Source organism: Orbicella faveolata, unplaced genomic scaffold (assembly GCF_042242905.1).
Source record: "Orbicella faveolata isolate gen_17 unplaced genomic scaffold, um_ofav_v1 contig_26, whole genome shotgun sequence".
Taxonomy (NCBI): domain Eukaryota; kingdom Metazoa; phylum Cnidaria; class Anthozoa; order Scleractinia; family Merulinidae; genus Orbicella; species Orbicella faveolata.
Window position 1 is genome coordinate 3,534,371 of NW_028301554.1, and position 14,064 is coordinate 3,548,434.

The following is a 14,064-nucleotide window of genomic DNA, read 5'->3' on the forward strand; positions in this document are numbered from 1 at the left end:
AAAACAACAGCAATAGAAAGAGAAAAACTTACTCCGTGTGGCTTTGTTTGATCTTACCGAAGTGAGCTGGTAGTGTAAATTGCGCACGCGCTGATAGGGTAACTTCCAATACATATCGGGCGCACTTCCGGTTTCTTTAAATGCTAAAGGAAAATCGGTTTTTCCTTAAATCCAGCCTTTTTTGACGGATTTCGATTAAAGCCAACGTTGGAAACATAGCTATGCATTTCTTTTTCAAAATCATGCTTTTTTCAGAAAATTACGAACTTTTTAATGTTTTGAAATTCTCTCTGACCTTTTAGAAATGAAGCAAAATCTATGCATAGCGTAATGAGGATTTAAATTAAAATATTAAATCAATGAAAAAATTCCGATAAAGTAATTTGCCTGGGAGCCTTTGCGTTTTTTCAGAATGAGTCACATGACCATGGGCGTAGCCTGATAATGTCATCACTAGTGTTGCTGATCATGAAAAAGTTAAAACACATGAAATAACTCTGAAGTAACTAAAAATGACGAGGTTAAATGAGAATAAATTTTCCCTAGCAACGGCTTGAAAAAAATCGGTTAATGGGCCCTTAATCTATTTACGGATTGTGATAACATAACATAACTGTTTATTCTCAATTCAAATTCAACTTCAAATGAAATGAAAGGTGAGAAGGAGACAAAAGAGATTATCCCTTTCGAGTTTGTCTCCTAAAATAATTAAAAACGGAAATTTACATCTGAATAAAATTCTCAATAAAAAGTTCGAAACTTTAGCTGTGACCGTAGATACCGGACAGGGCGTCCCTTTTCGTACCTTCTGGAAAGAAATTTATAGGTAGTTAGGTAGTCAGCCATTAGGCATTTTAACACATGTAAAATAACTTAACTTTGTTAGGGCGTGATGGCAAAACACGCGAGAGTTTTCGTCATGGTTAACACCGGAAAGAGCTACAAGAATGGAGAATTCTATCTTACTGCTAAAACTCTAAAACCTCTTTCCCTCATTTTTTCCCGAGAAGCTGGTTGTAATGGTGTTTTTCCATCTGCCAGAGGAGGTGTTCCACGAACATTTGGGTGGGGGTGTGGGGCGCGTCGAAAAGCCCTACTTTTTTAAGACCAGAAAACGCTGTTTTCTCTACTCTTTTTCAAACCTGATCTTTAAATCGACGCACTATTTTCAGACAAGGCCTTACCCAGCAAGTGCGTTGGTTTAGACAACATACTTTTCTCAAGAGCGACATGAATTAGAAAAAATAAAATGTTCGCTGAGGTTAGAAGAAGGTTCTTAATTCCTAATTGTTAACCGGATTGCGCAAACATTTTTCAGACCAAAATGGCTTCAAAACCATACCCTCTGAAGCCCCATAACTATATAGTTTGTACAGCGGGGTACCCGCAAGGGGCTAATCTCTCTCGCTAGCCGGAAAAGAGAGCGTGGGCGGACCGAAGTGTGCGGACATTTTTTGAGACCAAATTAAGGTAATTCCTCTGAAATAGACTTGACAATAGATTTTTGTTCAAACTTTGTCCACTGAATATTTGTCATATGATAACTTCAATTTTTAAATAAAAAAGGGGGTGCTCATGCTCATTAAGGAGCAGTGAGGCATTGAAAATGCCCCATTTTGGCATTATTTAATGCTTATTATAAGAACGCATTCCCAGTAATTGGAAAATCTTTGTGCGCCCAGACTCATAAGTACAGTCATTAAACTACGGTCAATACATTTTGTCGGACACAAATAAACATTTAAGTTTGATTCAGACAGAAAGCTAAATCCTTGATTTAAAATTTGAACCAAATTTCTTGACGTGGTTACCGATTGCAAAATAGAAAAGACCACAGTGTATCTGCTATTTTTCTTATTTATTCAATTTTCAGCAATAGAAATTAAATCAGTCTTTTCTTACGCAAAGCTTATGATTAGTTGATTACAATGACTGTAAAAAAAAATTAGGTACCCGTGCTCGTTGGTGAGCTAGAGCCATTTTTCAACTGACAGAGCTCAATATCAAGGCAAATCCGTCATGTTTTCAATATGCGCGTGCACGAGCGCGCGCTAATGACGCCATAAATTATGCGCAGTAAGGATGCGCAATGCAAATGTGAGGAATGACCTTAAAATGGTCAAATTCAGACTAGACTGGCTTAAAAACAATATACCCTTTGAGGCGCCATAACCATCATAGGTCACGCAGGGGTGTACCCCGGGGGACTATCTCGCCCTCGATCCAGGAAAAGAGAGCGTGAAATGATCACAGGTGGTCTTGGGACAAAAAAGTTGAAGGGCATCGAGTCAATGTAGACCACGTAGCAAGCGGAAACACTGATCACGGGGACGCTATAATTTCACCGATAAATTCATGTAACACTGAACGTTCAAAAGAAATAGCTTAGAACGACATTCAATAGAATCTATTACTGCGAATTGGTTTAAAATGGGTGATAACTTGCGCATGTGTGAGTAGATTCACGTCCCATTCCTCGCAGTCCATATCGACCATGTCTCTGGTCGATAACGGAGAGAGTTTAGGTGGTATTGGTTTGCATTGGTTTAGGTGGTATGGTCTGGAATGGCCGGGTAGATCGTTTCTTATTCTATAGCGGTCGCTTCTGTTTGCAGATCGGTTCTGTCGGCAGAAAGGTATGACACGGTTTGAGGAGCTTTCAAAATAACATATAACGAACGACATGTGTTACGGTCGTCTATGATATAATGCGTGTTCGATTGGATGACTAGACGTATATACATGGTTATGACGTCACGAGAAGAAATCTGGGGCGAGTCTCACCTCGCAGTGTCCCGTGGGATCGTTACTGGGGTCTGTATGACTTCTCATCATAACAGTCCCACAAGCGACCGCGAGACGAGATTTTTCTCTTTTTGAAAGTCGCGAATTTCGTACCTCATCCTTTAGATTATGAAAAGGGAATTGGAAACGGCTGCTTTATCTTTTATATACTTACAGTGTGATGAATCAAAGTCCTCGTGTAAACCTTTGCTCTTTAGCTATAAAAATTGAGACAGATACTGGCGCTTTTTCTTTTGAAAAGTTAACGTGGCTCTGAGCCCCATCTACAGGTGCTTTTTTTAACTTTTGCAAAATTAAAAGTTGCATCTTGTCCTGCTTAACAAAATTCGACAATAGAAAAAACTGGTTTCTTCGGCCGTTATCTTAAATATAATAATATTTTAGCCAGTCATAGTGTTGCTAAGGTAACCTATTGTGTCACCAAAATGACAACGTCTCCAATGATTGGGCAGTTTTGGGATACCATGATTGTAGTATCAACTGATTATGAGCGCGGGTAATATTGACCCATCACAATCTACGTCTTGGAAAGTGCTAGGAACTTTTGAGCCACCTTCAGTTCAACAGGAAAATAACGAAATTAAGCACAGGGTGTTTATAAGTTGATTTTTTTTCCTTGACCACGTCCTTTGACCTAGGATCAAAGTTAAACAAAGCCGTAAAGTAGGCAAAGCTGTGGAGTCTGAACGTCTCTGACGGGCATCAAGGGTTGCGTCAAAGCTATTGACATTTTTGATCTCTCGCTTTTGACAAGGATCAAATGTATTGCAAATCCTTAGCTTATTTGATTACTCTTTTGACTTGCGTCAAAGCTGGTTATATTTGATTCTTTTGACTTCGCTTTTGACATTAATCAAACATATATAAAAAACCATGACATATTTGACTAATTTTGGACGCGCATCAAAGGTTGGATCAAGGCTATGGTCCTAAATTGACCTCGCCTTTGACGAAAATCAAATATAAAGTAAATTCAATTTTCATGCGGTGTTTGGAGCAGAACGTTTTTATCTTCAACTAACATGGATTACATCAATTACAATTTCGTGTCCCGAACACTATGTTCCTCATCAGACATGTCCAAAGAAGAGTTTGCAAAAGATAATTTCAAAAGTACTTTCGTTTTCGTGCAATTCTGCTTGTTGACTTTCGCTGCTTGGATCTTTGTATTATGTTGATGCCGAACAGAAGGAGAGCCTCCATGAACGCTGTTGCTTTCTCCGGTTATGGATAAGCTTGGCGAGGACTGCGATTGAAAACTGATGGTTTTACTTCTGTCGACGAAACTTTTGTATTTCAGAGAGCCGTGGACTATAACACCACTACTCTTTCGTCTTGTGTGTTTGTCACGTGTCCGGATTTCCGAAAAATCGGGTGAGTCTATTCGGGTTTTTCGACAGCAGCCGAACGCGTATCGTAAATACCGAACATACCCTTGACGAAATTGGCCTGTTAATGTCCCGTATACAATCGGGTTCACGCATGCGTGGAGGAATATTAATGCTTCCGCGCTGATCCAGAAAGCATGCGAAAGGTGCTTTTGAGAATCACTACCGAAATCGAACAGCATCCAAGCAATCTGATTGGGCAACATACAGGCCATGAAAAGAATCACAATCACAGCTAGTGTACGTATGATCTGAACATTTTCGCTTCTTGACTTTTGTCTGACAACTTGTCCGCGAGCGTTGACAGAAGTGCGCATTGGTAACTTAGATGTGATTAGACGAAAGGCGATTCGCAGGTACGCTATGGCGATTATAATCAACGGGATGGCGTATTGAAGGGCAAACAGCACGGCGGTGTATGCTTGACGGTAATATGTCTTCGGCCATTCTTCAAAACACAGCACAGAATCCGGTCGCGTTACGACCATCAAAGGGGTTATCGTGACAAAAGCGCAAATCCATATAAGCAGAATCCAAACCAGTGTAGCTTGCAGTTTAATTCTTGGTTGTAAGGGATTTATGATTCCTCGACATCGTTCAACCGCCATGGATGTTAAGGTGAAAACACTTACAGAGAGAGTCACCGACATCATGGGCCAAATAAGTTTGCAGTAAAATACGTTTTTGTAGAATGCCTGGAAAAGCTCATAGGTGTAGAAAGGAAGAGAAAACCACAAAAACGTAAGGTCTGACACTGCCAAGTTTAAAATGAAATAATCATTTATAGTTCGTTTACGTTTTGCTTTTACGACTGCAATGACCAGGAGATTTCCCAAGGAACCAACAACGAACAGACAGAAGTAAAATATAATTTTAAAGTTCCGTTCAGCCTCGCTCAAACTTGTGGATCCTTGCTTCGTCTGATTTTTACTCGACAACTCGTTTGTAGAGTTGTTCATCTCGTGGAAAAATGCCGCAAATGGCAAATGTAGATCTTCTCTTTGAAGAAAAATGCCCTCGTTAGCTAGCCATGGGACCGAAGTTGCTCTTCAAGGCCCACGAGAATGAGTTGATTCTGTTTTCCAGTGAGTCTTTCGTTCTCCAGTCAGTCTAGCTGCTAACAAATTAAAAGCAGATAGTGAAAACAGAAGTTAAAGATCACATTTCTTATTTACTGGCCGTGTATGGCACGAGTACATTACTGCACGTTCTCTACGCTCTAATTGGCTAAATACAGCTATCAAAAGCTTGTGTTACGATCACCACTAAGACATTATCCCTTAATTATGTGAATCTATTTTGAGGAACAAAGAGATAATGTACTGCAGATATATATCGTTCGGAAGTGTTTGTCAGTTTGCAAAACTAAGAAAAAAAGGTACGTATTGTAACATTACACTAATACATTAGTACAATACGTAATAAGTGACGTTTAAGGGTAAGCAAACCTGGAAAATAAACATGGAAATATCGAGGCCCTTTTAGGGGTTTTGGGGAATGCGGGATATCTAAGCCAAAAATTAACGAGAAGGGGGATACTGAGCCCCCCTACCCCGTCCCCCGGACCCTTAACGAGGCCCCAACATTACGAAGAAAGTAAACACAAACCGAAAACGTGTAATAATCTGGGGTTAATTATGCCTTCTGTTTAAATAACCGTGGGGTAAAAGGGATTAAAGGTGGGAAGATTTCAATACCGACAATGGCATTGGTGATAAGGAAGATATAATTAACAAATATTAAAGTAGGGTAGGGGAAATTTTGATAATGGCAGCGGAAGCAGTTGATATCTGCAAATGAATCTAATAGTTTATATTTCTGATTAAGACACGAGCAATCGCGAACGATTATCCCTCGGAGTTATTTAAAACAAGCTAATTTCGTTTTAAGACTAAAACGTCCATTAAATTAAATACAACAACAACAACAACAAAAAACAGCTAAATATTTTCGTAGTATACGACAACCTTTAGAAACTGTATTTAGTAACAATGTGGTAACTATCAATTTGCCTATTTGCATGAGAGATAAATATCTTAATTATTTTTTCACACACAAATGCAACATAGCAAATTTATCAGACTGACAATGGAGGAGACAGGAGATAGATTTCCCGCGGCGCGATTTTTATTTTCCTACCTCACGAACGTGACTTTTTCTGGTTCTACGTGTTCCAATTGCCTAGATAATCCAAAATGTGTTGAAATCTTGCGTCAGACTGGCACACGTTCAACTATTTGCTCAAGCAGTCTATTTCGTTTCACTGTCACAGTTTATTTACGCAAGTAAAAGCCAGTTCAATTTGCATTTTTACACTCGTAGGACGCTCACGTCAGTAAAAATCGAATTGACGCAGTAAACTACAAAATGTTTTCCTGAGTGCAACGCCATATCCTCAAGCTTCATTAAAGGAAATCGGTATTAAAAAGTTTGACGGTTTTCACAAGGTTTTTCCTCCCCTTTTTGCGATTTTTATCCCAGCTAATATTTGGTCTCCCTGTTTCAAAGAGAGAACAGTTTGAAAAACTGCACAGTAGAAATATTTTTTTCTCAGTATTAGCGATGCCTTCTTCAACGAATCAACTGAATTTATATTTTCAAATTTTAACATGATTTACTTTTCCAAAGTTGTTTATTGTTTTACTGAATTTCTAAACAAAAATAGGAGAAAGTGCCAATATTGCCTTAAACTGTTTTCAACCTTTCTTTAAATTTCCTTTGCGCTTGTTTTTATACATCAAGAGAAAAAACTTAAATTTACTTTCGGTAACAAAAATATGCGAAATTTTTCGTGCTTACACGATGAAGAATTTGCTTAAAACATTTAGTTTACGTGATAAATTTTTCGTTGTTTCTATCACATCAGTCCATTGAGAGAAACTGTGCATTTATTATCAACGAGGATTGTTGCAGACCATTTTTCGAGTTTCCAGAGGTTTTTTAATTTGCCCTGAAAAGTGGAGTTTATTTGTTTCGTTTAGCTCTCCAGTTTGTTAAAAAGACTACGGTGTATGCGATATGTTCCAAGTAATCGGAGAATACACGCTGTTCACTCAAAATCACTAAAGCTGGTCTTGATATGATTGTTACCTCCATATTTGATCGGCTCATTTTAAATTGGGTTATAGCGCTAAGCGATTAGCTTAAAAACTCGCGCCCCTTTCTCATCCAATCAGAAATCAATCGCGACTCAGTCACACAATTTTTCCCGTGCTTTGTGTCAGCTACAGGCATTGGGTTTGAGTTTTGATTGGTTCACTGGGTTTTCTGTGTTTTTGTGATTGGCTATAGCGTAACTCCTGTGGTAGTCATTTGAAAATTCACAACAACAAGTTTCTTTTCAAGACATTTTTTCGTTCGGTTTTGCCTGATAACTGAACGTGCAAATCGTAAGATTGTACGAAAGCATTCTGACCTGTTATCGGAAGTTTTTTTTTTAATTTACCAAAATTTGCATGAGCTTTCGGGAACGGAGACTGTCTGTACGACTAAATGAAAAACGTGTTGTACCAACGTCCGGACAAGAGTGAATTATATCTGCAAATAGAGTAAGGGTTATTTACCACTTGATATCAAGAGAAAGCAAATTTTAGTGCCACAAAATGAAACAAAAAAAAAAATGATTCTGGTCTGGAATAAACGTAACGTATTAGGCATTAAAAATTGATCTTGACAGAGGAAAAAAAACTGATATGTGCACTATTACGAGGGGAAAAAAAATAGTTTTCTTTCCCTCCCTCGCTTAGTCAACATCTGGATTTTGCCATGGCCAGGAGACCATAAATCAACAGTAAGAGCGCGCTTAAGATTCAAATAAACTCAAGCTATACATATTTGCATATTCTTCTCGTCTCAGAACCAGTTTTTATGTCGTGTAATCTCTTTTAATCGCTCATTTCTCCCACAGAAGCCTGGCAAAATTTTGTAAATTTTCAAAGAAAATAATCTTTCTTATCTTGGGCTTATCACCTTTTTGAGCATCGAGTGGATTTAAATGACTTTTGCATAATGAGACATAAATACTAAAGAATGGATATAAGGTGTATGTTTGTCGGCTGTTGTGGAATAAACGTCCTTTAGAGACTACATATCCACGACGGTTATCAGAAATTATTAACCATCTACCAGATATTGACCAGCTACAAACAATGTCTGAATATTGGTCTGCACACAAAACATATCAACACAACTCAAAACATTTAGTTGGTGAGAGGGGAACAAAAGAAGTAAAGACTTACAACTTATCGATATCCCTTTTTCACATCGAGAGTTGTTTGCCAATGTTTTGTTCTCATTTCAGACTATAATAATTATATTTTTCTAAACTTACAACAGTGTATAGAGTAATATGTCTTCCTTCCTACATACGTCATTAAGCTTTGGAATTAGACCGGAGGTAATAACACAGACGATTTATTTACCACGCAGTAGATAAGACAGGTCATGAAACAACTCGAAATGAGGCACTTTTTTACTTCTAAGAAAGCAAAGAAAGCAAACTAATACAGCTTGGATCACACCATTTAAACGTGACGTCACAAATAACTGCATTTAACGGACCAAATAAGGATGTTTTGCACGAAATGTTTTTTACCTGTTCAGTTTTCAGAGAAAAAATTAAAAAAAAAACAAAAAAAACACAGTCCATAGTCGGTCAATTGAACAATGTCCAAATGAAAAGTGACTCGGTGAAAAGCTCACTTAAGATCTAGAGAATTCACCTTTACTTCACAAAAATGACCGGCGAAGTGATACGTGCATTAAATATCTGCATTAAATATTTTGCTTAAATAGCAATATACCAATCGTGCAATTACCTTTCTGTAAGGTGTATTATCTTGCAGTAGATGATAGAATGATAGTAAGAATATCCACAAATTGCAAAACACGAACATGTTTATGTTTTGTTAGGTTAGCGTATGGTTCCTGTATTTCGCGATAACAAAGTCATAAATAGGCCCACGCAAAAAAAGTTACCGCGTAAGTTTAACGACACGAAATTTAAACCGCTGCCATAAGACCTTTTTATTTTTAATTTCACTCAACATGATTAAGGGTCCTTTGTTTCCTGTTGTCGTCCGAATCATAAAACACTAAAAATGAACATTGTAGATGCTGTAATTTGTAGAAAAACGTTGTGCTTTGGCATAAACAAACTTGCCATCCTGTTGTAAGTTTTGTTTTTAGTTGATCGTGCCTAGTATTATTCTAAAATATGTCTATGTAAAATTTAACAAGTGATTTATATTTTAGCGCGCTCCAAAGAACGCAAAAGAGCTGTTAGGGTGAGAGTTAGTGCGTAGGAGTTGCTCGAGGCGTCGCCTCGAGCACCTCACTATCTATAGCTTTTTGAGTGCTTTCCAAACTTTTAGAGCATCATAAGTCGAAGATCCTACTCACAGCTAAGATCATAATTCAATTGTTTCGTAACATAGCTGACGGAAAAAGATGTAGGACGGCGACTAATAACGCGAAAAAATAATATGTTCTCTGGCCAAGGTAAGAAAACTCTCAGTTACGTCAATAGCCTGCACATCATTGGATTTTAGAATATTAAGCCATATTAAGCGCTATCGGAACTGGATGTACCCCATGAATGTCCCGGATGTTGCGTTACCAGCGTAATCACCACCCCTTTCCAGACCAAAAATATTGGAAGATGATGCTCCGCTGGAGCGTTCGATAACAGTTTTCCGGCTAGACCTGAAGACTGCATTATTATCGTAGGGAAGAGTTGGTAAATATTGCACGCATGCCTATACCAAGTTTGATGGTGCGGCCTTACTAAGTATATTTTTAAATAAATTTTGTAGCATCCGTTTTTGATGCAGATCAGCTTTAAAAATATTTCCACGAAATTTGATTCCCCTTTAACTAAATTTTTAAGCTTTGAGAGACACATCTACTGCATTTTTGCGAAGTAAAATTAACGCGAAAATAAACAGTGCACTCTTTTCGGCCTCTTCCAAGAGCGAGGGAAACCTGGGAAGGATTTTGGACGAGTTGATAACAAAAGAAAGGCAGGCTGCACAATACACCAATTTCGATTCAATTTCAGCCTCAAAAAGAATAGATCTCAGTACGAGACTCTGGGGAATAAACGCCACAAAGTTATTCCCCAGAGCCTCGTGTTGAGATTTATTGTTTTAGGCTGAATTTTAATATATCGAAATTGGTCTGTTGTCAACCAACTTCGATCCCAGACTCACTCGGCTTTACTGGATGCAGCACTAAGAAAGGCAGTGGAATCCATGTTGAGTAACAACAGTTTTATCTTCACTGGGTGGGAATTAACAGAGTGGCTGACATGTGGTCCCGATAAGCAACCCAAATATCATTCATATCACAGAAATAAAAGGTCAAATATGGAAGTAGCCTGGGGCTGGAATTAGACCATGACGCTTGCCTCATTTATAGCAACACAGATAACTAATGTGTTGTTAGTGTATCATTCACCTTTTAACAGAGCTTTCCCTCTTGACACTTTTTCCCTTAAAATTCGTTGATCCTTGGATACGTTTGTAATACAAGAGACAAGGCAAGTGTAATATTTTTCACCTCTCGAGGAAAATTAACATCTGACCTCTTAAAGTGGTAAGTAATTCGAGAATTTTCTTCTAAGCACTTTTTTTGCAAAATGTAATGAATATTTGTAAAACGTGTATGACAGACTGACAAATTATGACGAAAATTAAAAAGCTTCTTTTTCCAATTCGGAGCTCGAAATGAAAAGGCACAAACAGAACTAAGTTAATTTGAAGCCGAATTTATGCAATAAAAACAGAAACTACAATTATTCCACCACCCATAAACCGTTTATCAAGATAACATTTTTTTCGTTTTCTTTATAATCCTTTTATTCCTTACTTTAAAAATCACGTTTCTAGTTCATGCTTTTCCAGAAAAATAAGAAATTTGTGTTTGTCTTGTATTTATGTGAACTGGAATCATCTGAAGAACTTAATTTAAGGGTGATCACATTTGTTTTTTAATTGTCGAGGATTTCTCCACAGGGAATCCTTAGTAGAGTCTTAGGTTTTGTTAATTTGATGAAAAAGTACACAAAACTATTTTTTAATCTCTCCAAAGTCGAAGAAATTAAGGAAATCACATTTTGGTTGTCACAGCCAGCGACTTTCAAATCATCACATTTACTTAATCGGTGTTCATCTTTGTCCGTTTTTAAAATGAATACATTAACCTTTGAAGTATTATTTGCAATCAAGACCCCACGAATAACTTTAAACAAACGCTTATGTTTCAGAAGATGGTAACTTAAAATTAGAAGATTTTATGTTAAAGTCGTTTATCACTCGGTCAAAAATTGTGGGATTGAAATATATGCGTATCTCTGTGAAATAGAAGGTGTAAATAACTTGCCAAACCAAGTTATCAAGATTGGTAAGAGCTAGCAAGGACAAACATTTTCTTACCACGATTAAAATTTGCTACAACAATGCTGAGCTAGGTAACTATATCTGTTTTTTTTTTTACTTCATAAAGGAGCTTCTATACATTTCAGCTCTGGTCAAGACAAGAAAACAAATCGTGACATGACGAAATTCACTTCACGATTTAAATTTCATAATTCATCGTTTATTTAAAATGCTTTATAAATATTGATAGACAGACCATCACATGATCTTAAACATTTGAAATTACTAGCTAAATTTGCTTCTCTTTATGTATCAAGTGATGATGGGAACATCCGATTGTTTTTATTTTTCTTTTGGTACTAAAGTTAAAAGCTCCCCGTCTTAGCTTAAAGTTTTTAAAATCTCGATCATCAAAATTTTATATTTCCGTTCATTCTAAAGCCATATTTTTGTCCACCCTGTAGAATTATTTGTGTTTGTATAATCGCGGAAAAACTTTATAAAAACAATTACAATATTTATCGAGTCCACATGAAATTATAACTTCTGCCTGACAGCTTTCTCTGTTTATTTAAGACTTGCTGTTATAAAAGAGATAAAAATAAATTAGTTTTGTTTCCATAAATTCATTTGTTTTGCTATTTTAGCAACGGGCGCGGCACACGATTATGAGATGAAAGAAGTCGTGTCTCCGGTTGCCAGAAATAGAAATTGCTCAAACGATTTGAAACAATATTTTGTTTCTTTACTGTAATCAGCAGTCAAATGTTGTGTCTAAGCAAGCAATAGTTTGAAAATTACTGTAACACCAACGAGTGTATTTTCTTTAATATGAAAGATATTTTCACTTTACTAAAGAGTTTTATATTGTTAACAATCTTACAATCTGTATTCTTCAGCCATCATAAATATGGAGTCTTTATAACACCCAGTCCACACTACGCCGGAGGAATTTGAAAACGCAACAATCACCGGTCATTTTGGATTTGTGTTTGAGGAAAACTCAGTCAGGGAAATCACACGATTATCGTTACGCCATCGTTTTCGAAAAGCTCCGTTTCCAACATATATGTTTTCCGTCCGCACCAAAACGAAAAGCCGGCGTTTTCAAATTCCTCCGGTTTGAAGAGAGTTTTCGAAAAGCTCCGCTTTCGTGACGGGTGAGTGTGCACGGTAAGCCTAACCGTAGAAATAAAGCTGCGTTTTTAAATTTCTCCCGCGTAGTGTACACGCTACCTAATTCTAGCATGTACAAACTGACAATAACTGTTTTTGTTTGAGGCGTTTAAACTTCAAACATAACTCAAATATCTCACAATTCTTTGTCACCTGGCAAACCATTGGTCACAAATATCTTTTGCCGCTGTGATATGTGCGAATTACCTTTGCATTTTTTTATTCGAGCTAATTTCGTAATTCCAAGGCGCTTTACAAGCGAAAGATAAACACACAAAGCTTTACAAGACACAATCGTTGGCCTAGAATGACTTTAGAGCGATTCATACAGAATATATTAAAATAACATTAGAATCTTTGCATGGATTTTGTAATGGACAAATGCACCTACCTTTCTATTGGGCCCATTGACTTGGAAAAAAAAATGTGCGAGTGTGTGGAATGATCAGCGGGGCAGCTGCCGTTTTGTGACACGGTACAGAGGTAAAGCGGCCGAAGATTTCAGTTGTTTAATTTAGTTGATTGGTACTATCAATTGGCTTTTTTTTGTCAACAAACGTGTTTGAGAAGTAAACAGGGTTATTATCACTATTGAAAACTTGTCAAAACTTGTGAGGCCTGTAGCTTTGCATAGACATAAAGGTTAACAGTACTTACAAATAAATTGGCATATTTCTGTCGCTTGGTCAGTTACAGCTCATCACTCAATGTTTTTATTTAACGATATCCTGTCAATTTGTTATGTATGCTAAAAATATCTTACAACTTCGAAATAAGAGTTTATTTTTGGAGGTCAAGCAATGGATAAAGAGCAAGCCGTGCAGGCATTATTCCCAAAGTAACCTGATTCTCTCAAGTTTATAGACATGGAACCCAGTTCTTCCGCGGAAAACGCTTCCACGGGCATTGCGTGGATGTTTTCTTGGAGGATGAAAAAATGAGTCTGAAGCCGCTTTAGCTGTCCACGTGGGCAAAATCGCATTAAATGATTGGATGTTTCTGGACTCTCCTGGGATTTATATGATTTAAAAATATCTTGAGAAGAATTACCTCCTTAAGACCTTTTTTTTTTTGTAGCGGTAAAAGACAAAAATCGAAAAAACTGCCTGTACAAACCCTACTTTTTTTCGTTTCTAAAATTCGTATCCCGCAAAATGCGATGTGCTGTAAAAATTTTGGAAGATTTTACCGAAGGAAATTCAAGAAAATCACAAGTAAAGCTTTAAAAAAGTAAAAAACACATTTATTTGGGCATTTATAATTCAAGACTACAACCCAAAATTTAAACGGAGGTGACAGTAAAACACTATTTAATCATT

General features: G+C 37.2%; 1 protein-coding gene across 1 annotated transcript; it reads right to left on the reverse strand.

The window, feature by feature from the left end:
- Positions 1 to 3,599: 3,599 nt before the first annotated feature.
- Positions 3,600 to 13,244, reverse strand: LOC110045311 (galanin receptor type 1-like). Its single transcript, XM_020750909.2, has 2 exons — positions 13,137 to 13,244; positions 3,600 to 5,310 (listed from the first exon to the last, which is right to left on the reverse strand). Exon 2 carries the CDS (start codon positions 5,150 to 5,152, stop codon positions 3,842 to 3,844), a length of 1,311 nt encoding a protein of 436 aa, XP_020606568.2. The 5' UTR covers positions 5,153 to 5,310; positions 13,137 to 13,244; the 3' UTR covers positions 3,600 to 3,841.
- Positions 13,245 to 14,064: the final 820 nt, after the last annotated feature.

Excerpts from the sequence above, each read along its gene's own strand:
- LOC110045311 (XM_020750909.2), bottom strand. The coding sequence starts at position 5,152 with ATGAACAACTCTACAAACGAGTTGTCGAGTAAAAATCAGACGAAGCAA.